The 23,231-nt window shown below is 54.9% G+C and overlaps 1 protein-coding gene across 6 annotated transcripts in view; it reads right to left on the bottom strand.

The window, feature by feature from the left end:
• RALGDS (ral guanine nucleotide dissociation stimulator) overlaps positions 1 to 23,231 on the bottom strand; it is a 55,805-nt gene that overhangs the window by 31,661 nt on the left and 913 nt on the right. The window contains exon 1 of one of the 6 annotated variants that reach the window (XM_079324597.1): positions 8,573 to 8,906. The exons of 3 other annotated variants lie outside the window; for them this stretch is intronic. In XM_079324597.1, coding sequence (XP_079180723.1) covers positions 8,573 to 8,695 — 123 coding nt within the window. In that variant the 5' untranslated portion in view covers positions 8,696 to 8,906. Of the gene's footprint in view, positions 1 to 8,572; positions 8,907 to 23,231 lie in introns of those variants that run through there. 2 more of the 6 variants (XM_079324595.1, XM_079324600.1) reach the window with 2 other exon arrangements.

Here is a 23,231-nt window from a genome sequence, read left to right as displayed (position 1 = left end):
GATTTTAAGCTCTTTCTGGCTCCCCTAACTGCAGGGAAAACAGTGAGGAAACACAACCCGAGCTCTTGCAGGAGCAAGCAGGGAGGGGAGTGAGCTGCTCCCTGAGGATTTCACCCCCACTTTCTGCAGCAGAGGGGCCCTGGGGGGCTCCCCCCATCATTGCCTACCCTGGCACAGAGTGTATGGCCTGATCCACCCATTCCTGAGCTGCCAGCACCATTGCAGGCAGCTCAGCAGTGAAGATTAGACCCATATCAATGGTTCATTGCCCAATGCCACTCGTGCCACTGAAACGGAGTGTCAGGGTTTCCATGACACATGGGCACGTAACACGGTGGCACAGACGGTGCCACCCAGCCAGAGCATGCACTGAGTCATCTCTGACAACAGCCAAACCCCTGGGGAGCTTCCCTTTCCCCCTCCTTGCCCCAGCCCTGGCTGAGAGTCACCTTCCACAAAGCTCCTCCCCAGGGCACAGCTGGCACTCGAGGGTCCTGGGAATGGAAGTGTGCCACAGGTCTCAGATGGGCTCTGGTGCCATTCTGTGGCCTCTCAGCAGCAGCCAGCTCTTTGATTGACCCCAAAGTACCTGGGGAGGGCAGGGAAAGCAATTTTCCCCAGGGGCTGTGGGTGCAGAGGCTTTGGGAAAAGGTGGAGCTGCATTCACTCTACTTGTCCGTCTCCTCCTTTGTGCTTCCCGCATCCCTGTCCGCCAAACAGAAAGGGAAATCCGGGATTTGCAGCTGCTTTTGATTCCCTCTCGCTCTGCACACAGCAGGGTGGGGAGGGATTAGTCTCCATTTCCTGCCTCCAGACAGCTCCAGGGCTGTCCAGGCAGGACCCTCCTGGTCAGGGGCTCCCTGACCCACAACCATCACACTGCCAGACCCCACAGGACTGGAACAGCTCCTCCATCCTGCTTCCCCTGCCCCCAGCTCTTCTCCCCAGAGCCCCCAGAAGTGCCTCCCAGCTGCTCTGCTTGGCCAGCCCAGGCTCTGGCACCACAAACCACATTGCCCCTCCTTCCTCACTTGGTTGCAGTTTCTAACTCGCACAGTTTCCAGCATGGGAAGGAGAAGTGCTGGGGAGGGCACTGTGATGAAAGAAAATCCCCTGACTCTCACAGCAATGCACACAGGAGCCTAAAGGGAGAAGGAGGAGCAGAAAGGGGTTATTAAGGGAGATTTTGGGGTGCTGCCTTCCTGGCAGGCAGGAGAGGAAGCCCCCTCGTCTTGGGTCAGCAATGCATTTCCCTGTCACCAACATCACAGCCAGACACTGCCAGGATTGTCCCACCCAAACCAGCCTTGTCCTCCCAAATAGCTCCACAGTATTTCCAGGTGAAGGGCCTGATGCTCTGGGAGCTCACAGCACCCAAACTACAATGGCAGCTGTCAGCAAGTTGGGATTGGGTACTTCTCACTCCTGGGCTGTCAAGAGGAAGCAAAAACCCAAGATCCTGCTGCTAAAAGGACAACCCTGGCACAAGCCCAGGGAAGCCAGGAGAGGAGTGAGGACACAGGGCTGAACAGAGATGACACAAGAAAATCAACAAATCAGATTTTTGATGCAAACAACCTTTGAGATTCTTAAAGTCAGGCCTTCACCAGCATCTGCATGAAGGAGGAGCCCCAAAGCCTGAGCTCTGGACACAGCACTGGGGTGCACCCTGTCCTGCCCTCTCCAGACACCACGAGTGATGCCACACACATGACTCCAGGAGCTGGGAGTTAAAAATACCAAATATCACAAGTTCTGCCCCAGCTGAACCACCAGCCCTGCCTGTCTCGTTACACCACTGCCAAATGATGGGGCAGGCAGGAGGATCTGGGGAGAAGCAGCTCCTGGGGCAGTGGAGCCAATCCTTCCAGCAGTGATGATAACACAAAGCTCCAGGTTCATAAAAGAGCCAACACCAAGCTGCATCTGGCTGTCCCCCTTCCTGCAGTGTTTTACCACCTCACCAGCAGTTGCACTGAAGCCAAAGATGCTCTTTGCATCTCAACAGCATTTAACAAGCCAAACTGAGCTGGTGCAGGGCAGGGCTCCTGGCAGGGTGTTTCTCAGCAGTATTTGGAGCTCCCACAGCTGGATCCAGCCCTATCTGCATACAGCAGCAGTGCCTGTCTGTGCTTGGCAATGCTTAACAAAATCAAGCTGCTCTCTCCTGCACAGAGACACCAGTGACAGCGAGGGGCAGGGGATCCTCCAGAGCCATGTGCTGGCTTTGGAGCAGAGCCAGAGCCCTGGGGCTCATCAGTGCTGCCCTGCAGCCTCTGTGTGTGACAGGAGGAGGTTTCAGCAACACCACAAGGGCACAGCTCGTGCCAGCAAGGAGCAGTGCCACCAACTCTGTGGTGGCAGACACATCCGAGGCCAGGCAGGGTCCAGCTCCAGGTGTCAGGGGCACTCAGCATTGCCACTCTCAGCTGTCTCAGCCCCAGGGCTGCTTGAAACACGGGGTAATTAAATAGGGTCATCTCTGATGGAGTCCTGGATGGGAGATGCCCGAGGTTACACCCATGCTATGCTGTTATGTTAAGGGTTGTGAACGGGACAAACTCTCCATTTCCCCTGTGTTTGCAGTTGGCACACTCCAAACACATAACTGTAGTGATGGCAGCCTGTCCCTGCCCCAGCCTGGGGAATTCCCTCCTGGAATTGGAGGCTGTGCAGAGGAGGGGATGGAGCTATGAGAAGGCAACACCCCAACTCACCACTTCCATTTAAGGAGGGCAGCAGAGCCAGGGGCAAATAGCCCTGGTGCTCTGGCAAAGACCCGAAGAGGCAGCAAAGAGCCTTCCTCTGACAGCCTGTGCTGTGCCAAACCAGCCAGCAAACTGGATTTGCCTTGTTGGAGCAGCTGTGGGCAGTGCTGGCAGTGCTCAGGACACACTCCTGCAACAGCTGCACCTGCAGGCACTGCCCTGAGCCCGACACACAGTGACAGATGACAGCAAATTGCACTGACTGAATCAAAGCCCTGATTGAATCCAAGTGTCAGGAGGCAGCTGCTCCTGCCGTGAGTCAGGGTGCCCAGGCTGGGGCAGGGATGGAGGCAGCTCCTGCCAGCAGCACACGGGCACCAGGAGCTGGCTGTGCAGAGAAAGGCTCTGCAGATCCCACGGGATCCTCAGGATGAAACTGAGAGCAGAGAGTGAGCGAGAACTGAAAGTGCAGGGAAGAGATCCCATTTCACTGGAGAGAGGGAGAGTGCAAGAGGCAGAGCCTGTACCTCTGGGAGAACCACATTTAGGGAGTGAAAGCTGCATGAGGAGCAAATTGTCACATTGCACTCAACTTCAGACAGAGGAGTTGGTGCTGAAGGATGGGGGGGAAGAGCAAAGAAGCAGAAAAACACTCTAGGAGGTCACCTTGAACATGTTCTTAGCCAGGGACAGGTTGTAATGCCACCAAAATCAGAGGGTTGACCTTGATGTGAGGATGGAGTATTTTACCTCATTTTGTCACAAATGCAGACCCACCCAGGCCACTTAAAAAATACATTGAAAATAGATGTATTGAACTGGAAATAATGTCTCCTTCTGCCTCTCAGTACACAGAGAATTAGCAGGGCTTTAATTGCACCAGTAACTCCACGAGGGCAGCAGTGAGGGTTTGTCAGGCAATTCCAGCCCCTGCAGTGAGCACAGAACTGTGGCACACGTGAGGTGACCACCACTGGTGTGACCACACATGGGTGAGGCACAGACATCTGGTGAGCACCAGGCATCTCTAAACCTGCAAACAGCATGTCCCAGAGGTGACAGAGCTCAGGCAATAATGACAAGGCCATGGCCAGCATGAGCCCCGGGACAGGCTGTACCCCAGGGAGCTGTGTCAGATGCTGGCTGAGGCTCCAGAGGTCTGTGCTCTCATTCTGCTTCAGCAACTCTTGTCTGCATCAACACCATCCTGCTACCTGCTCATTTGCAGTAACCCTGGTATTACTGGCCTGGCACTCCCAGGGCTATATCCACATGTTTATTCAGTGTGGGAACACACACACAGGTGAGCACTCTGGATGTTTTAGCACCACTGACCCAAACAGCAGCAACTGGGGACCCTTTCCCCCATCCCTTTTAAACCAGTGTGGGGGCTCAGCCATCACACCAACTCTTTCCTCTCTGAAGCCTCACCCAGGGCTGGAAACAGGGATTGTCATCACCCCAAAACCTCCTGAGACAGCATCAGCTGGAGGCACAAAGCAGAGTGTTCATGACCTTGCTGCTCAGATGTGCATTTGGTGGGGTTCAGATGGCTCGTGGGGCAGTGCTGGGACAAGGCACAGATCAGCAGAGGGGCTGCAGAGACACCCCACATGGATTCAGAGCTGGACCTGCACAAATGGTGTGGGATGGGCTCATCCCTCAGCCTTGCCAGGGATATTCCCAGAAATCCCAAGACTTTACAGAGTGTTCCTAAATCTCTGCCCTTACAGATGAGAATTAAACCTGGGAGTCTTTTTCCATAGTTTCTCATTATCTCCAAAGAACCAAGTGGTGATTTTGCCTAAGGGAAAAGGAGAGTTTGGCCAAGAGCAGGGATGGAGGGATTTGTTATTTTTGACTGTAACAGTGGTCAGGAAATGGTCCTAGAGCTCATTTTCAGCTCCTCCCTCTCGATAACATCTACCATATGCATGCAGTGGAAAAGAGAGACCTTTGCTACAGACACGGCAGGCTTTGATTCACCACGGGGCCATTGGCAGCTATCACCTCACCCGGCTTCAACCCGGGATTCACACCAGCAGCAATTCCCTGTCCCCGCTTGACTCCCAGTTCAAGCCTTTCCAGCCCCGATGGGGAAGTAACACCATTCCCACCCAGTCCCGAAAGGATTAATCGGTGATTTATGCAGCGCTCCAAGGTGATACCGGTGCTGAGGACCGGAACAATGAAGCAGGAAATTAGCAGCTCATTACTGCTGGTCTGAAAGTTTTCTTTCTGTGTGCCAGAGGACAAGGTTTCAGCCAGGATTCTCGGGTTGTAGGGAGGTAAAACTCTTAAAACTCCACCGAATGAGGTCTCAAATGCGGCAGGGAATAAGCCTGTGCTACAGCAAACCTGAGAACTAATCATTCGTTCCCATCTCCAGTTCCTCTGAGCCTGGCTCTAAGGTCAAACCAAGCTTTTATCTTCTCCTGTATTTCAATATGCTAAGGAAAAAAAAATAATATTAGAGGAATAAATTAGCATGTGAAATGTAATTTAACTAATTAGCTCACTGGAGTGGAAAATATTTGCTAACCACTTTGAAGTCAGGCCGACTGCACTTATTAGGACATCACAGAGGAGAAAGGAAGAAGGCAGAGATGGGGAGACCGCCAGGACAGGCTGTGGAGGATGCAAGTGCCTAAGCAGGACAATGAGATTTTCCCCTGATTTCTCCTCACTCTGCAGGGCTTCACTCAGCTCCAGCTCGGACAGCCCGATGTCACCAATTAAGCTGACAAACAGCGAGCCATAAAGCTCCAAACAGCTCCATCATGTCAGGGAACTGCCTGAGATGCCACAAAAAGCCGTTATATCACTTGCAACAGCCTGCTCATTGATTTCCCCACCTCCCAGACATAGGAACTGTTGCTCTTTTCCTGGCAAAGCTTTGGAAATCTCTCCCCATCACGGCAAAAGAGGCAGCCCGGCTAATTTTGCAATTGCTGTGGCTGAATTATGAAAGGAGGGATTGACAAGCCCACTGAAAGCCATCAAGGGAGGCAGAAACGAGAGGCTGCTCTGCCTGATACACAGCACCACACCAAGGGTAACCCGGGGGGGATGTTCCCCTTCCAGCTGCCCACCCACTGAACGAGGGCATGAGCACTCCCAGTGATCCACTGCCAGCTGGTGAAATGTCCCCCAAAGAAGACCAAGTCCAGTGCTGGGGCAGAGTGATTTCCCTGAAAAATAGGAATATAAGATGTTGACCCAACAGAGTTGCTGCCCTGGGAGAAGAGATTTGAGGCAGAGTTCATGTTTTTGTGGGGTGTCCCCAGCCTGGGCTTTGCCTTGCTCCTTTTGAAGTTAAAGCTTTGCTCCCTGGGAATCCAGCCTGGAAAAGGTCAGTTGTGTGCTCAGTGAATGCATTTGCAGCAGGAGGAAAGCCCATTTTTCCAGCCACAGGGATGGCGCAGGTGTGACGGACACTGACGGACAGGATCCTGCAGAAGAGCCCCAGGTAATGCAGCCTCTAAACATTTCCCAACCTGCCTGTGCCATCTCCAAGAAGAATGGAAATTAATGAGCCTGAAATAGAAATTGAAGTCCTGAAATAGAGGGGGAAACGCCAGCACTGCTCCCTCCCTGCTGCCCACGCAGAGCGGGGAAGCGCCGGCAGGAGATGAGCAGGGACCTGCGGGTGGGTGTGAGACTCCAAACCCTGCCTGGCTGGGGGGAGGTTTCAGCTCTCAAACAGGAGCTTCTCCATCACCCCACAGACAAAAATGCCACTCAGGATTCCCCTGCTGGCATTTCCCAGTCAGTGTTGTGCAGCAGACGGAGCTTCCAGTGATGGGACTCGCTGTGCCCCCGCTTTCCAGGAATGGAAATTGAGAACAGGGGTGCATGAGCATGGAAAGGCAGAGCAGTCCCTGATCCACCTCCTGCTCACAGGTGCTGCTGTGAACTTGTCCATAGGGGTTTCATCCCACTCTGCCCAATGCAGGAGAGGGCAGGGGGTGAATGCCCAGAGATGGGAGACATGAGCATGGCTGGGAAATGTGAAAATGGGAATGCTGGAGAGCAAGTCCCAGTGTGACCCCCTGGCAGCTCGAGTTTCTACAGGGAAGCCCTAACCTCTGCTGCCCTGCACTACTGCCCTGGCCATGACCTGAGATCTGGGGACACCCTGATGTGCCAGTCACCAGCTGAGCCTCGCTGTGACACTGCCAGCACTGGCTGCCACCCAGCAGCCTCCAGGGGCCTCGTAGGAATTGTTAAAAACCCAGCCAACCAAAAAATTAAAAAGCCCCTGGTACTAACATATTGCACATCCCCCTTAAAAATGATTTATCTTTTCTGCTAAAAATCAGGAATATGATAAGCAAGGACAAGTCAAATCAGGGCATTCCCTGTGCCTGCTCCCAGCCGATGCCCAGCACGGGGAGGGAAGCAGGGAAACCTCCACCAGCATCGTGCAAACCCCGAGGATCCCCCTCGCTGCACCAGGGGCTGCAGGGAAACCCAGCAGCAGAATGCACTGCTGAGCAGGAACGGGGATCACCTGCTGTAAGCCTGGAGAAATCTGCTGCTTAGGAATCGAGGCGAAGGAGAATAAAGCACCCAGGCACTGCTTCACCCGCTCCAGCCACCTCCCTCCCTCCCTCCTTGCCAGGAATGCTGCAGGAGGCACCTGCGCTCTCCCCCGGCACACCCCGGCAGCTCCGCAGTGGCCATCGCAGGTATCCTCATTACCCTAAATTATCCTCATTAGTGCAGCAACACCGTCGGTCCTGGCAAAGCCCCCCGGGGTGTTTCTAAAAATAGGAGGCTCCCTGCAAGTCCCCAGTCCCTGCAGGGACACTCAGGATGCAGGGCTGGGGCTCCTCACCCCTGCTGGAATCCAACACACTGCCCTGGAGGAAAGTGCTCCCTCCTCCCGGGGAGCTGGGCTCGTTTTTGTGCTCTCGTTTCACCTCTTTAAACACACAGATAGTGCTGAAGAGAAGGTAGTGATTGTGACAGAGCAGTTGGTGGCCATGGAGAAAATCCAGATTTAAGGCTCCTGCAGTGACACTACACGCCCTGAGCACATACAGCAGGAGATGGGCTTTCCCTGCTCCAAAAAATCAAAGCAAGTTTTGCCTCAAATTTTAAACAGCATCTGGATCACACCCAAAAACCCTTGCACAGGTGGCTGAATTATGAAAGGGGGGATTATGAATGGTGGGACACTGACTGCTCACCACCCACCAGCCCTAAAAAGAATTGCCCCCGATTTTGGGGTCTTCAGTAGCTTTATCCCAGGGTCTTCTATGCACAGTCAGATTCGGGGTGCATTTCTGTGAGGGGCAGAGTTGGGGTGGCCAGGGGAGGCCTCAGCAGGAATCCCCTGACCCACATTGGGAAAGCTGCCTCAAATGCTGCAATCCACACCAATTTTTGCGTCGTGAACCAAACCCTGCAGCTGCAGCAGGGCAGGAGGGCAGGACCAAAGCCCAAGGATGGTGACACCAGGCAGGGCAGCCACCAAGGTGTGTGAAGGCAGAGCTGCCTCCCAGGTTTCACACCCACCAGCCACTCCAGGGCAGCAGAGCCAGGACATGCACAGCAAACACTCCCTTCTGCATCGAGCCACAACACGGCTCTTATTCCACACAGAAAGGCCTCCCCTCCCTCCCAAACCCCTCCTTTCGTTTTGGTGCCCTGGATTTGGCAAGCGCCACAGTCTGCCTCAAGACAACAGCACTTCAGAGAGGAAAAGCTCACATCTGGAGGCGGTGCCAGCTCTTGGCATCGTCAACTTTGCCAGAAGTTCACCACCCCCGGATGGTGCCGGGGTGGGGTCACAGCACCTCGCTGCCCCTCACACACCCACCGCGCCCCGGGCCGGCAGCTCCCTGCCCTCTACTCACATCGTCATCCTGCACGCTCAGGGGGATATCCAACATGCACATCTGCACAGGCTGCACCAGGGCCTTCTGCACGTTGAACAAAGGTTTTGCCTCCATCTTCCCGGGGATGGAGGGGCTGCTCATCCTCCTCTCTCTCCTCCGCCGCTCCTCTCCAAGGAGCAGCTCCAGCCCAGGCGGCGAAACCGATCGGAGATCTCTCTCCCCGTGCGATTCTGTCAGCGCATCTTGCCAACAGCCGCTGCTCCTGCCGCTCCTACGAGGTTTTATTTCCTCCGTCGCGAATCAAAGAGCGGCGAGGAGCCGCACCGGGAGGCTGAGCTGCGCGTGTGTGAGCAGCGCTGTGTGCGTGCGTGTGTGCAGCCGCCCAGGCTGGGCGAGCAGCCCTTGGCCAGCCTGCCCCGCTCCCCGCCTGCCCCCAGCTTCTCCTTTCTCTCGGGGTAACCTCTCACCGCCTCCGGCTGCCGCTCGGCCCCGCCGGGAGCTCCCCAGCCTCATCGATATTCGCGGCACTCGCCGAGCCCGCGCATTGTCTTGGAGACGCACAACAGGTCCTGCCTGCTGTTGGTTTGTGATTATGATCAAACCGCGTCTGCAGCACTTACAGCATTTCCCCCTGGCTGTTGTGACAGACAAACAGGCAGAGCTGGAAGGATGAGAGGGCGTGAAACAGAGGGAGCATGAATGGTCGGCGCTGGAGCCTCCCCCTTTCTTCTCATCTCTTGTCCCATCCCTGTTTTCCATTGTCAGGGGCAGTTTCAGCCCTGTACTCCAAGGACCACAGTGAGGCTTAAATAATTCACATCCACAGAGTGCTTGGGAATCTTATGGCACCAAGAATGCATCAGTGATGGTGATCACTTCGTTTGCAGGACAATTGTGTGTGGGAAGTTCTGCCCAGGTGAGCATTCCCAGATGAACCCCACCAGAGAACCCGTGAATCCAAATTGGAGCTTTGCTAAAGGAACCATGGCACAAAATAGGGTGGTTTGCTATGGAAAACACCTTCCTATAGAATTTTCACCAACAGCAGCAGTGGGGTGGGAGTCTCAACATGGAGCAACTCGTGTCATCACCTGCAGACACAGATCACACAGATGTTATTGCTCTCACAAACAAGAGTGAACCTGGGGCCAAGCCCATGAGCCATCACCTCACCCTCAACTGCTGCAGAGCCCAGGCTCAGCGACAGTGCTGACACCCAGGGTGTCTCCCCAGCAGGAGAGAAGCAGTTTGGTGGGTTCATCAATTCACACCCATCCATGGGAGACACTGGGACCAGCTATGTACCCAACAGGATGAAATACCACTGAAAATCCCCACTGCCCTCAAATAGGACTTTATGTCCTTACAGCTGCACTTCTTGCTGGGCCCAGAAGGAATGACACAGAATGAAGAGACCCTACTCCAGGAGCAGGGATGATACAAATAGGATGAACAGACCCTACTCCAGGAGCAGGGATGACACAAATAGAATGAACAGACCCTACTCCAGGAGCAGGGATGGCACAAATAGAATGAACAGACCCTACTCCAGGAGCAGGGATGGCACAAATAGGATGAACAGACCCTATTCCAGGCAGCCACTTTTGGGTGGCTTTGTGGGTCCCACTTTAAGGAGTCTCTTGCAGAGCAAAGGTCTGTGCAGCCTTTTCTCGGCTTTCCCAAAGGCAGCCGCTGCCCGAGGCCACAAAGGCGGCTCGCAGCACGCCCGGGTGTGGAGCAGAGCCCAGGAGCCCCGCTGAGCCAGGCATTCCTGCAGCCTTAGGTAAGCCGGGCTTGGCCAGCCCCGCTCAGCGCCAAGGCAGCGCCGGGCTGACTCATCCCGCAGCAGCCAGAGCCAAGAGCCGGGTTACGGGGGTCTCACACACACCCCGACCCTCTGTGCCACTCGCAGGCATGGGGCAGAGTGTGGGGCTGGAGCCAGGGCTGGCCAATCATTCCTGGGGGAAACACAAGGATGAGAAAAGCAGCCCTTACACACGAGCTAATGGGCAAGCCTGGAACAAGACCAAATAGGGATAAAACCACCATAAATTAAGTTTTAACTGGAAATTAGGCAGATTTTTCATCCACCATATGGCTGAGATTAGCAGTAGTGAGGAAAAGAAGGCAGCACTGCAGCAGACCCAGGAATGGATTTGCAGGGGAAAAAAGCCAGAGGAGAGATCACAGCTGGAGCACGTGGACAAGGCAAAATTTCCAGGGCCATGCCCCAGCTGCTGATTGACAGAATTTTGGCAACTCTTCACGGCAGAGAGGCAGTGCCACAGCCCTGGAACTCCCTAGCACAGGCAGCCCGTGTCCTGCTCCTTCATGATTCCTTGGTGACTCCGTGCAAAGTGCATTTCCTTGGAGAACTGTCCCACATTGCACCAGCACCAAACCCTGCCCACAGCTCTGGTTCCAGGAAAGGTGATTCAAACCTGTGCTGCAGCCCCAGCTCAGGTTACTCACCTACCTCCAACAATGGGTCAGCAGAGCTCAGCTTTCCAACAACAACTTTCCAGTAACAAGCTGGGCTTGGTCAGCTGAGATTGCAGCTTCCAAACATCCTGACAAGGACACAGATTTCACACTCAAGTGCCAGAGTCTCCAAGGGCTACCATTCCCAGGAACTCATCATCCTGTTCAGAAGCTAATGTGTGCCATGGGAACAGGAATCTCTGCAGAGGTGGAGGTGTAGGACTCCCATCACCTGTTGTTCCCTGATTTCTGGGGCTTCCCTGGACTTCAAGGGCTAGGGACAGACTCAGAGGTTGTCACACACCTCTGGCAGAGCCTCAGTCTGCTCAGCCGATCCCCAGATCCCAACGATCTCCCACCCAACAGCCATAAAGATGCCAAAAGGGACAATCCTGGAAAACTGACAAACCACACAGGCAGGCTGCAAAGGAAAATGAAATGTGAAGTGCAAAGTCCCAAGAGGGACACCAGGCAAAGTAGCAGCAGCAGAGGTTGGACAAAAGAAGAGATGCTCCAGAGAACCATCTGAAACCAACAGGGACAGGGTGGATTGACAGGATGGGAGCTGCTGTGCATGGAATGCTTCGGTCAAAGGTAACCAGCCAGAAGTTGTGGCCATTCACACAGCCCCAGGGATGGTGTGGAACCTTTCCCTCCTCTGCTGGGGCCAGCTCATGCATGCCTACCCAGCAGTGTCCCCAGCCACTGGCCCCAGTCACTGGGGAATGAATGGTCCCTCAGCAGAAATGGCAGAGAGGCTTTGAACCCTTTCCCACTGGGAGATCTGCAGCAGAAACACAAAGCAAACAATCCCCCACCATCAAACCAGCCCAGACAGGATGATCCTACGCAGATTTTTAAATGACAGCTTCATCCTCCTTCTCCTCCAGTCTGGCTGATGTGAGTGGAATCCGTGCTACGATCCCAGAGCTGCCTGCAACAGCAGCCAAGCACCAAAACCAGCCCTGAGCACGGGAAGCAGAGGAGCCATGGCACAGGAGTGAGGTGCTGCTGGAGCCCCACAGCAGTGGGGGCCAGCCCTGCCAGGGGGAAGGAGAAATCTCCTCCTGGTGTTGCCTCTGGAGGACAGGGAAGCCCCAGCACAGGCGCTGATGTTTCCCTGTTTTTTTTCTCACTGGAGCTTTATTGTCGCAGCTCCAGCTGAGAAGATAAAGCCCATCATGAGACCTCAGTGCTTAGCAACCATTACTGGGAAAATACTGTTTTCCAGTAAGAGTCTTGGCAGGAACAGAGCAACTGCAGGGCAAATTCATTGCAATTCCTATGCTGGGTGCATCCCAACCACTCTGCTGCTGCCCAGGGAGAGATTGGCTCCTGCACTGGGAAATGCATCCATTCCTTAAACAAACAGCCTCTGTCACCTTGCAAAAACATCATTTTGAGCACCCCACTACTGAACCTCTGCACAGCTGAATGCAGCTTTCAGGGACAAACTCATGCACAGGAGGATCATAGCACTCAGCATTGCTGCAATGGTGTGGACATTCAGGATGCTCCAAAAACCAGTGACCAACCTCTGTCATGACACTGGGCATTCCTGACACCCAGTGACTCACAAAGGCACACCTAAGGAAGACTGACTGCAGTGCTTGATGTCAAGCATCAAAGACCTCCACAAAATGAAAGAAATTCCCCAGGAATAACAATGGTGAGTTTGTTTTTTAAGGGAAATAGCAACTCTGTGCCCAAACATCACAGCATCCTGCACCAGAATGCAGGAATTGAGAGAAATGACACAAAACCTGCAGGTTTATTTTCACTGTGTGAGGCTGATAGGAAGGCAAAGGGGAAAGAAAGTGGCATGACAAGTAAATGACAAATGGAAAATCCCAACAGCTCTTCCCCTTTGACAATTCTTAGTAATAGAAAGAGGAAACCTGGTTTCAAAACCACAGAAATCCCAACCAAATAGCATTTCTCTGGAGAAATGTGGTGTTTACAGAAAGCCTGTGGGTAGATTTGGAGAGACAGACATGGAGATGGAGACTGGTGGGAATTCCAGAAGACCATGAGCAGGTATGGTACCTATTTTCCAGTGAAAATCAATGTCACATTGACATCTAAGAGAAATTTCAAATGGAATATACAGAAGCACCCACAGCCTGTCTTGTTCCACATTGGTTGTGGGAATAAATCCCATTGATTTGAACCTGCGTCCTTGTTTTTAGGCATTTATTTGGAGAAGCCACTGTCATTTCCTCAAAGTCACTCCTGAAAGCAGGCACAGCCTGCACTACCCCTCATGCCTCTGGAAAGCCTGTCTGGCATTCAGCATCCTGAATAAATTCCCATGCTCCCCAGAATAGATACATATGCAAAATTAATTCACAATCAAGCCCTTGCAAAGCATGAGACGGCCTTTTAATAGGTGCAGAGCAGCAATTGCCAGCGTGGAGTGAAAGCCAAGCACTAAAGGAGGGGTGGGGGAAAACCAATTAGTTTCCTTGGGATTCCTCCACACATTTGCCACTTGAGGGATTTCCATTTCCAGGCTCTCCTGGGGGCTGAGAGTGTCCCCGTGGGGAGGGGACAGGGGACACATCCCCGCGGTCCCCGGGATGCAGGACACATCCCCGGTCTCCATGGAGATTGTCACCGCAGCAACGGGGACCTGCCGCGCAGGGGATGCACGGGGGAGCGGGATCAGCGCTCCCAGCGAGGAAAGGGAACACCGGGAACCCACACGGCTCCTGCTGCTCCCCACACGGCTCCCCGGGGATCGGGGAATGCCGGGCAGGGCTCGGCACCGGGAGGGAGCCGTGCTGGGGCTGTCACGGCGGAGTTTGCACAGCCTCCCTTCCCGCCGAGAGCTGCTCCGGGAGGGGATTCCTGCCCTTCCACCGCCGCACAGCCATTCAAGGAGCGCTGGCAGGGGAAGGACCCCGTGTCCCTGGGCAGATCCCCACTCCCTCCTGCCCCCTGTTCCACCCCACTGCGGGAGGGGAGGAGGAGGAGGACAGGACCCCACAGCTCCGTGCAGTCCATGGATGCTCCCACCCTGTGAGGTTTCCACCTCCGGTGCTCTCCCCTAACTCACTGACTCCAACACACCTCCCTTCTTGCTTCACCCCAAAATGCCCTCCCACCACACCAAGCCCTTTCAGTGTCACCCCCCTGTGTCCCCACCCCACGGGGAGACCCGGGCGTGGCTCTGCAGCCGGGAAATCCCAGGCACGGGTCCCACGCCTGTTTGGTGCCTGGATTGCTGGGCTCTCTGCACTCCTGTGTGGCTGCCCGACTTCCCAGGCTGGGCACACACCTCAGGCTTTGGGCACAGCACTGCAGGATGGTGCCACAAACTGCCACATGCCCATCGTGTCCCCCGCAGCCCCAAACCAAAGGAAAAGCCTCATAATTTCCCTTGAACTCCTTTCCATAAACTCCTGGCAGGGGAGCCTGCAGCACAGGCAGATTGGGGACAAGAAGCTCCCAAATGTCAGCACATCCTGTCCCCTCTAGGGCCAGCTCTGGACACTGATCTAACAGGGACCAGGTGGGCAGAGCTCAGCTCACAGCAAGGCTCAGCTGTGCCCAGGCCAGCCCAGCAGCAGGACCAGGTGCTTCCCACTGCAAATACCTTTGCTGGAGAAGAGGAAGATGCCAGGGGGAATGGAGAGCTGAGGGTATTAGCAAGCCATGACAATCCCCAATTACAATTTTTCCACAGGGATTTATTCCCCCTGCCAGCAGGCCAGAGCAGCAGCTGTGTGTGGCAGGAGCAGGCTGGCAGCAAGGCCAGGGCATCTCTCTGGGCACATGTCTGCAGGCAATCAGAGCTGGTGCCCAGCCCAGCACAGTCTGGAGCGTTCACCAGACGTGGGGCATCCCTAATTCACCCACTTGGCTGAGCCCCCAGCACTGGGCTGTTCCCTTCAGCACATTTTCCAGGGTTTAGCTGGAGCTTGAACAAACCAAAGGAGGAGGTTCCAGTCTCCCCAGCCCCAGAGCTTGCTCTCATTGTGCTGTTTAACACAGCCCCAGCTCCTCAGGCGTGCTTTAACCCACATTACCACAGCCAAGAGGTTATCTGCAGATCCACACTGCTGCTCTCTGGCAGACAGCAAAGCCCAGGCTCCAGAGATAAGGGACACAGCTTTGGCAGCCTGCAGGTTTCCAGCCCTACACCCTGAGCCAAAGGCTCTCCCAGCCCTCCCTCTTCAGACCTGTTTTGCAGCCTCCAGGGGTTAAAGAAGTCTCCACCACATGCAGTCCCCTCTCTAACAGCCAAGGGGATGGGGACCACTTTTTTAACTGCCAGATTCCTGAAGCAGGTTGATTTTTCTGGAAGTTTCCTTCAGGGCTCCTGTTCTGCTGCTCCCCACCCTCCCATTCTGACAATGAGAGGTTCCAGTGGCTTTCTGCACAGGGAACACAGCCCTGGCTCAAACAGGGAGAGGCATTCCAGCCTGGAATCCCCTGCAGGAGGGCAGGGACAAGGCAGGGTGGGACAGAGCAGAGCCTGAGGCTGTCAGCTCTGTCAGAGAGCACAGAGACCCTTCCCTGACCTCCCTGGGCTCTGCCAGGCCTGGCTCCTGTGCAGTGCAGATGTGCAGCCCACCAGGGAGGGACTGGAAGCCTGCTGCATGTTGGGGACAGCAGTTGTGAGCTCCCTTTGCATTACACACATTCATGAGCCCATCCTGCCAACCTGCAGCCTCCTGTTTGCTGACAGCAGAGAGGGCAAAGCCCCCCAGCACTGAAGAGCAGCACCTGCTCTCAGCTCTCAGGCCAAGCCATCCTTTTTGACTGGAGAAAGGGGAAATTCCTGGGTTCTGTGCATCAGCCCAGAAACAGACTGGAGCTGGGGAGCGTCCAGCACTTTGGGATGGTCAGGGCTGCATCAGTGTCCTGACTGCCTGTGGGATCCCAGACCCTGCTCCAGTTGGGGTCCTTGCTGGTTGACACACAGCTGACACAAGGGGATTGAGAGCAGCCTCTGCATTTCAGAGCATCACACACTACCCCAAACTGGGAGGGACCCACAAGGATCATCAAATCAAACTCCTGGTCCTGCCCAGGACACCTCAACAGCCCCACCCTGTGCAACTCTGAGAGTGTTGTGCAAACACTCCTGGAGCTGTGGGGCTGTGCCCATTCCCTGGGGAGCCTGGGCAGTGCCCAGCACCCTCTGGGGGAAGAACCTTTCCCTGATATCCAACCTAACCCTCCCTGGCACAGCCATTCCCTGGTGTGCTGTCACTGATCACCAGAGAAGAGAGACCAGAGCTGCTCCTGCACTGTCCCTCATCAGGAAATGCAGACCCCAATGTCTCCCCCATCTCCTTTCCTCCAGCCAAAAATCCACGTGACCTCAGCCACTCCTAGGGCCCCACTAGACCCTTTACCATTTTCTTTGGACACTTTCCAATAGCCTTACATCCTTTTTATCCTTATTTCCAGGAGGCCCCACCAGCATGGGGAGCACCATGGAGGGGGGCAGCCTGTCCCCCCTCCAGTCCTGGCCACACACCCGTGCAGTGGCTGTGCTGTAAATCAGATGAGGCTCATTCCCAGGGGCCCACCATTGATTTCCGTTGCCTGACGACAGGAAAGCTTTATAATCCTATTAACTAAACACCCTTTCAAGCAGCACTGGGAAGAGTGCAAAGGGGACTTGTATAAGCAGTCACAGCCACCTCAGTAAATACTGGGCAAATGCCTCCAAAAGCAAGCTTTTTTTTTTTTTTTTTTTTTTTTTTTTGTGACATTCACAGTGGCCAGGGAAGGGTCAGTGGTGGCCAGCACAGGGAAAATTTGGATCCCACCACAAAACACAGGCTCTGGCTACAGGAGACTTTGCACAAGGACGTGGTGCCCACACAGGCAAATTCACAGGAGCTGGCCCCTGAAATACAAATAGCACTGCACCTGGTCCTACTTATGGCTGTTTGACAGCAAAAGATACACAGTTTGGGCCAAAATATACAAACATTCTGTGGGAGAATGGGAATCTCCTTGCTGCTTTCTAAGGAGAAAGAACACATTTCATAGTATTTGTGAAAGGTTTCAAGAATGCAGCTTTCCCCCCAGTCAGCATCGACAGCCAGAGTAGGAGGGAAAAGCCATAAATTGAGCATGTAGGGGATGTAAAATCCCAATTTCCCAGCCAGTCACAGGTACCCAGAGCCATGCTGCAATTCCATGGCTTCACTGAGATCCAGGGAATTGCTGCTGAGCAGGGACAGGGACAGGGACAGGGACAGGGACAGGGACAGGGACAGGGACAGGGACAGGGACAGGGACAGGGACAGGGACAGCAGCAGCCATGGCTCCTGTGGCCACAGGGATGGATGGATGGATGGATGGATGGATGGATGGATGGATGGATGGATGGATGATGGATGGATGGATGGATGGATGGATGATGGATGGATAGAGGATGGATGGATGGATGGATGGATAGAGGATGGATGGATGGATGGATGGATGGATGGATGGATGGATGGATGGATGGATGGATGGATGATGGATGGATGGATGGATGGATGGATGGATGGATGGATGGATGGATGGATGATGGATGATGGATGGATGATGGATGGATGGATGGATGGATAGAGGATGGATGGATGGATGGATGGATGGATGGATGGATGGATGGATGGATGGATAGAGGATGGATGGATGGATGGATGGATGGATGGATGGATGCCTGGCTGATGCCTCCTCCAGCTGAATTCCCTGTGGGGATACCCTCAGCCTGAGCAGCAGGGGCTGCTGCAGCAGGAAGGACACAAACACCTTTCCAGCGGCAGAAACACGCCTCTCCCTGGCTGGGGGAGCATTTATCAGCCTTCCCCTGCCTTTAGTTGTTCCCACAGCATTGCAAAGTGCCAGTGCTGCTGTTTTCCAGAGGGTTATGGATGCAGAGCACAGGACAGGCTCTTTGTGACATGATGCCACATGATTCCAGCAGTGCCACACACACAGGGACAGCACAGGAAGCTGGGCATGGTGTCCTGAACAACCCCTTCCTCCTTTTGGGCTTATCCCAGTGGGGCAAAATCAGCTGTTCTCCATGAGCACTGGGGAAGGAGAGCATCAAACCCAGCACTGGACATGGCTCTGCCTTCCAAACTCCCTCCATAGCACCAGCCTTGGCATTTTGGTGGCACCAAGGACAGCACAGCCACCAGAGGAGCCTTCCTGTCACCATGGAAATGCTGAACGGGAGGGTTTGAAGCCTGCTGGGACTTCCAACCTCTGCCAAGAAAAACAGGGTCCTTAAAACACCCACAAGCCCTCATGTGTACAAAGGGAAAACTCATGCTCCCTTTGGCCTGCTGGTCATGGGCCAGAAAATGTGGGACTTCTCCCAGGGTAAAAACCTCATGGGCTGAGATAAGAACAGCTTAATTATTGAAATATAGTAATATTAATCATGATGATGATAAAGAAAGGCAGAGCTCAACCCCATCCCTCAGCTGCCCTCTCCCAGTGTGCACCCACAGACACCCCACTGGGTGCTGGGGCAGCAGCACCTTTCTGGACCTGCACAGCAAACACTTTTGCACACCTCGACCCCAATCACCACCATGAGAAGCCTCCTCCATCCCCTGCCAGCAGATTCCACCAATGGCTCTGCCCCAGGGGCTGCCCAACCTCCTTGGAGAGGGGCTGAGAGCAGCCAAGGCTCCCTGTCACTCAGGATCACGGCTCTGCTCCTGTTCCCTGCCCATCCAGGACCCAAGGCCAGGGTGTTCCTGCCCGCCCTGGACTTTGCCCTGGCTGTGATTCACACCCCCGGGAGGTGCAGAGCCGTGTTTATGCGGGACACCGCCGAGAGGGACAGGCAGGAAACACTCGGTGGGAAATCCGCAGTGGGACGGGGCCAAGAGAGCCGGGCAGGGCGGCTGCTGGGGATTTCAAAGGGACCTCCTGGCTGTGCTGAGGAGTGACCTCGACCTCCCCGTTCCGTGCTGAGGGCTCACAAGGAGCCTGCCGGGCTCCTTCAGCGCTTTGCAGGGTTTGTTTCCTGCCCCCAGCCCGGGCAGGGAGTGGGAAACAGAGTGGGACTGCACGGAAGGGGGAAGATAAAAAGGGACAGCGGATGTGCCGAGAAAGCCACGAGCCAGACTCGGCCCGCAGGGTGTTATCAGCCCACAGGAGAGCAGGATCACATCCTGAATCCCGGGCACAGCATCGCCCCCAGGCTGTGCCGGCAACCTGCACATCCCCTCCGGGATGTCCGCAGTGCTTCTCCAGCGATCCCTGCTACAGCACAGCCCACAGCAATGTCTGCCCGCCCCTCACTCATCTTCTCTGCCCCTCCCTTTCTCTTCTAGACCCTACAGGGAAGTGTGGGGTCTGATCTGGGATGCCTTGACATCCCACATGTTCTGACATCCCAGAGCTCTGCCACCACATCTAAACCTTCTGATTTTCTCCAGATGCCACACCGGGCAGGACAGACCAAGAAAAGGCTTTTCCACCCTCTCTGACCCATTAGTGAAACACTGCACCCCTTCTTTCTCCCCAGCCCCTTCACCCTGCTCCCCCTTTCTCCCAGTTTTGGAGCCTCTCTCCAGGCAGGCTGGTGAAGGATGCTGAATTACAGCTACAGCTATTCCAGGCGGCATGTGAGGTTCGGCAGCTCCAGGCACAGGAGACAGGAGCCCTCAGGGCCGCAGCAAACCCGGGAGCACCGAGGGGGCTGTAAATCCTCGCAGAGGATGAACTCTCGCTGCACTGCAGGGCCTCGAGGGAACGGAAACTCTGCGATCCCCCAGCACGCCAGCACCGAGCCGCCTCTGACGCCAGCTGATGTCTACAAACTCTGCCTCTGAGCTGCGGCCAAGGCGGGGGAACAGCCAGCGAGCATCCGAATATCCGTGGAGACACCGCGCACACCCGCGGGGCCCTGGGAGCCAAGAGGTCCCCAGGAAATCCAACCACTTAAAAACACAAATCCCCAAGGAAAACAGATGCAGCTCACGCGGGCTGGACTCGGGCGATCCCATCAGCAAAACCTGTCAACATCTGGAGCATCCCGCGGCAGCTGGGAGGGATGGATTTTGTTTGGGAGCACCCGAACAGCTGCTCGCAGCTGCCACAGGCACCCCCGAGCGCCAGGGCTGTGAAAACGCTCCCGGTGTGACAGCGGGGACCGCGGCACGGGCACCTCCCGGGGATGGAAAGGTCGCGCTGTCACCGGTCCCTGCTGCTCACGGAGCGCCGGGGGACAGCTGGGGGACGGCTTGGCTGGTGACAGTGCGGACAAGCACAAAAGGGAGCGGGGGATCAGGGATTTCTTTTTATAGGAAGGACGCGGTGATTGACGCGCCCTTGCTGAGGTCTCACCCGGCGGCTTCGGGGTTGGAGCTGGGATCTCCGAGGATGGAGCTGGCTCATGTCACTCAACACAAGCACGGCTCCTCCTGGGCGAGCAGTGCCCCAACACCGAGCTCTGTTTGTCACACAGAGCCCAGTTTGGAGTGCTGGGCTTTCCCATCGAGCCGGCCGCTGGCCCTGTGCCCTCTCCCATCGCCGCTGACCCTTCCCAGCGCTGGGGAAGCGAGCCCGCGGCAATAACTCATCGGGAAAACAACAGTGCCATCTGCTGCACAGCCCCGCCGGGCTCGGGACAGCCCTGGCCGGCCCAGCAGGGGCACAGAGCCTGGCAGAACCCCCGGGCACCGTACACACCCACACAGCAGCGAGCCAGCAGCATCTCGGCGGTGGGAAGGCAGCCCCACAGCTGTCCAGCCACAGCTGGATGGCCTCTGGTTTGCACAGAGAGCACAGAATAGCAGGATGAGAGGCAGAGCAGAACAGAGAACATCCTGGAGGCCATCTAATGACTGCAGAGTGTGAAGGACATGGAGGAGGAACAGGCTCACTTGGGGCAAAAGCAGGCAAAACCTCTCCTTCTCTATCAGCACCCTGGAGCTGAGACCCATCTTCCATCCTCTCTACAGGCAAAGGGAGGGGGGAAGAGGGAAGCAGCCCCCAGCACTCACCAAGACTTGTGAGCCCCTTCACATCATCCTGAGCATCTCCTTTGGAGAGAAATTCCATATCCTGGCACTAGACACTGTGCACTCCCCCCACCTGTGTTGTATCACCCCAATATCCCAGGGAAACTGCAGGTGGTGGGTACACCAGGGAGAGCAGGGTCAGCCTGAGTGAGCTGACAGCAGCTCCTCTGTCCCCCAGGGCTCAGTTGCTACTTAACCAGCCCTGCCCCACAAGTGGTGGCAGCTTGTGGCAGGTGAAGCAGTTTCCCTGCACACACTGCCTGGAAAGCGTGCTGGCATCCTTGTCAGAGGGGTTGCTATAGCAATGGGAAAGGTATCAGAAGCAAAATCCATCTTGATGGATAGTGCAGATTGCTTTGGAGATCACCACCTGAGATTAGAAGCCCTGATTGCCCTGAGCAGGTCCAGCAGTCAGGCACCACTTAGGGAATGACAGAGTGAAAACACTACGAGGAGAGGAAAAACACAACCCCAAAAATGCCCAGAATAACCAAAGTCCTGAAAAGCCTCTCATTTCTTCACTTAAAGAATCATCTCTGAGCAAACTGGCTCAGAGATAACACACTGCACTGAGCTAGGGGATGTCAGATCCATCATTACAACGTCCCAGAGATTTATTCTGGAGCCTGCAGCAGTCGCTGCATCCTCTGCTCATGCCTGATGAGCCCAGGCACAGAGACTCAGGTGTGAGTGGGAGCTCCAGATGGAGTAGCTGAGCCATGCCGAGGAGGGACTTTGCATCTCTCCACCTGCTGCCTCCCAGCCCCTGCTGCCAGCTGGACCCTCACTCGCTGTCACTTGTTGCCAACTCGCCCCCCTGCCCCTGCAGAGCAACACCAAGAGTTAACTCCGAGCTGCTGGAGCCACTTCAGAGGCTGGGAGCAGATGAAAGGAAAGACAAAACCAAAAGCAGCTCCAGCCGTGCTCGCCTGCACTCTCACTCCCTCCATCCTGCCCCCAGCCAGCCCAAGACTGCTCATCCACCATCTGCTCCCTTCTCCTGCCCAAACGGCCAGAAAGGGAGAGAGGGGATGAGTCTGCAGCTCTGGGAGCTTGGCTCAGGATGGAAGCCACCTTTTGACCCAGCTCAAGAGCTGGTTTCCATTTTAAAGGCTGAAATTCACCCTTGCACGTGAACCTTTGCTTTCACATGTCAAGACACCTGGAACAACACACCTGCAGCACTTAAGGATGAAAAAAACCTCCTTGTTTGCTCAGCTTATTTACTTTGCAACACTCATTTTTACCAGTTGTTTGTGTGGGTCTTTCCCTTAGCAACCAAGGAGAAGAACATTTACAAGGCATGAAAAATGTAGCTGTTCAGCCCTCAGAACTGGCAGGGTGCGGCTGCGGGTGCAGCTGGAAATTCCTCTTAACTGGTAGCCACAAACAATGGGACCTCAATGAATTGCACCCCTTAAAAGGGAGAGTGGCTCATCCTCTTCAGCAGGTGGAGCCAGGACTTTAAACCTCTGCTCTCCACCCACGCGGGATCCTGGGCTTGGAACAAATATCTCTACATGCCTCAGTTTACCCATAGAAAATATACCTATAAATAAATATATAAAATGGGGTAAGCATAAAAAAGTGACAGGAAGACTGAAGCTGAGACCTTAATGTAAAATATTGCATAGAATGCCACATGCATCCCCTGGGATGCTGAGCTCTGGACATCTTTTTCTAGACAACCTTACACCTTTAATTTTCTGGATCTCCCAGCAAGATCAATCTTCCTACTCCATAATGACAGAAAACTCTCATTCTTGACCCTAGGCAGGGTCAGGACCCAAACTCCAGTATTTTGGTTGCCAATCCCCTTTCCCAAAGGGACATGCCACCATCCAGCATGCACTGGTGTGACACCAGGACCTGTCTCACACATGTGACCCCAAGAGAGCTAATTCAGCTTTTGTTTATTGGGCTGGACCAAGGTGAACGAGGCCCAGACCAAGCAGACCCACGGGGTGCAGGAGGCAGCTCTGGAATGAACATTTTCCAGTCCAAAAATGGATCCCAGCCCACTTCTCCAGCACAGCATCAGCCCTTCCCTCTATTCATTCCTGGTCTCCAAGGAACCATTGCTGCCCACTTACCTTCCCAGCCCCCCCACAGGGGCAGCAGCACAGCCCCCCCTTCCAGGGATGGGATCAGGAGAGGAACATCAGAAGAGGAAGGGAAAGTCAGAGGAGCATCAGGAC

This window comes from Erithacus rubecula (assembly GCF_903797595.1).
Source record: "Erithacus rubecula genome assembly, chromosome: 21".
Classification (NCBI taxonomy): Eukaryota; Metazoa; Chordata; class Aves; order Passeriformes; family Muscicapidae; genus Erithacus; species Erithacus rubecula.
This window is presented reverse-complemented; position numbering and strand designations above follow the sequence as displayed.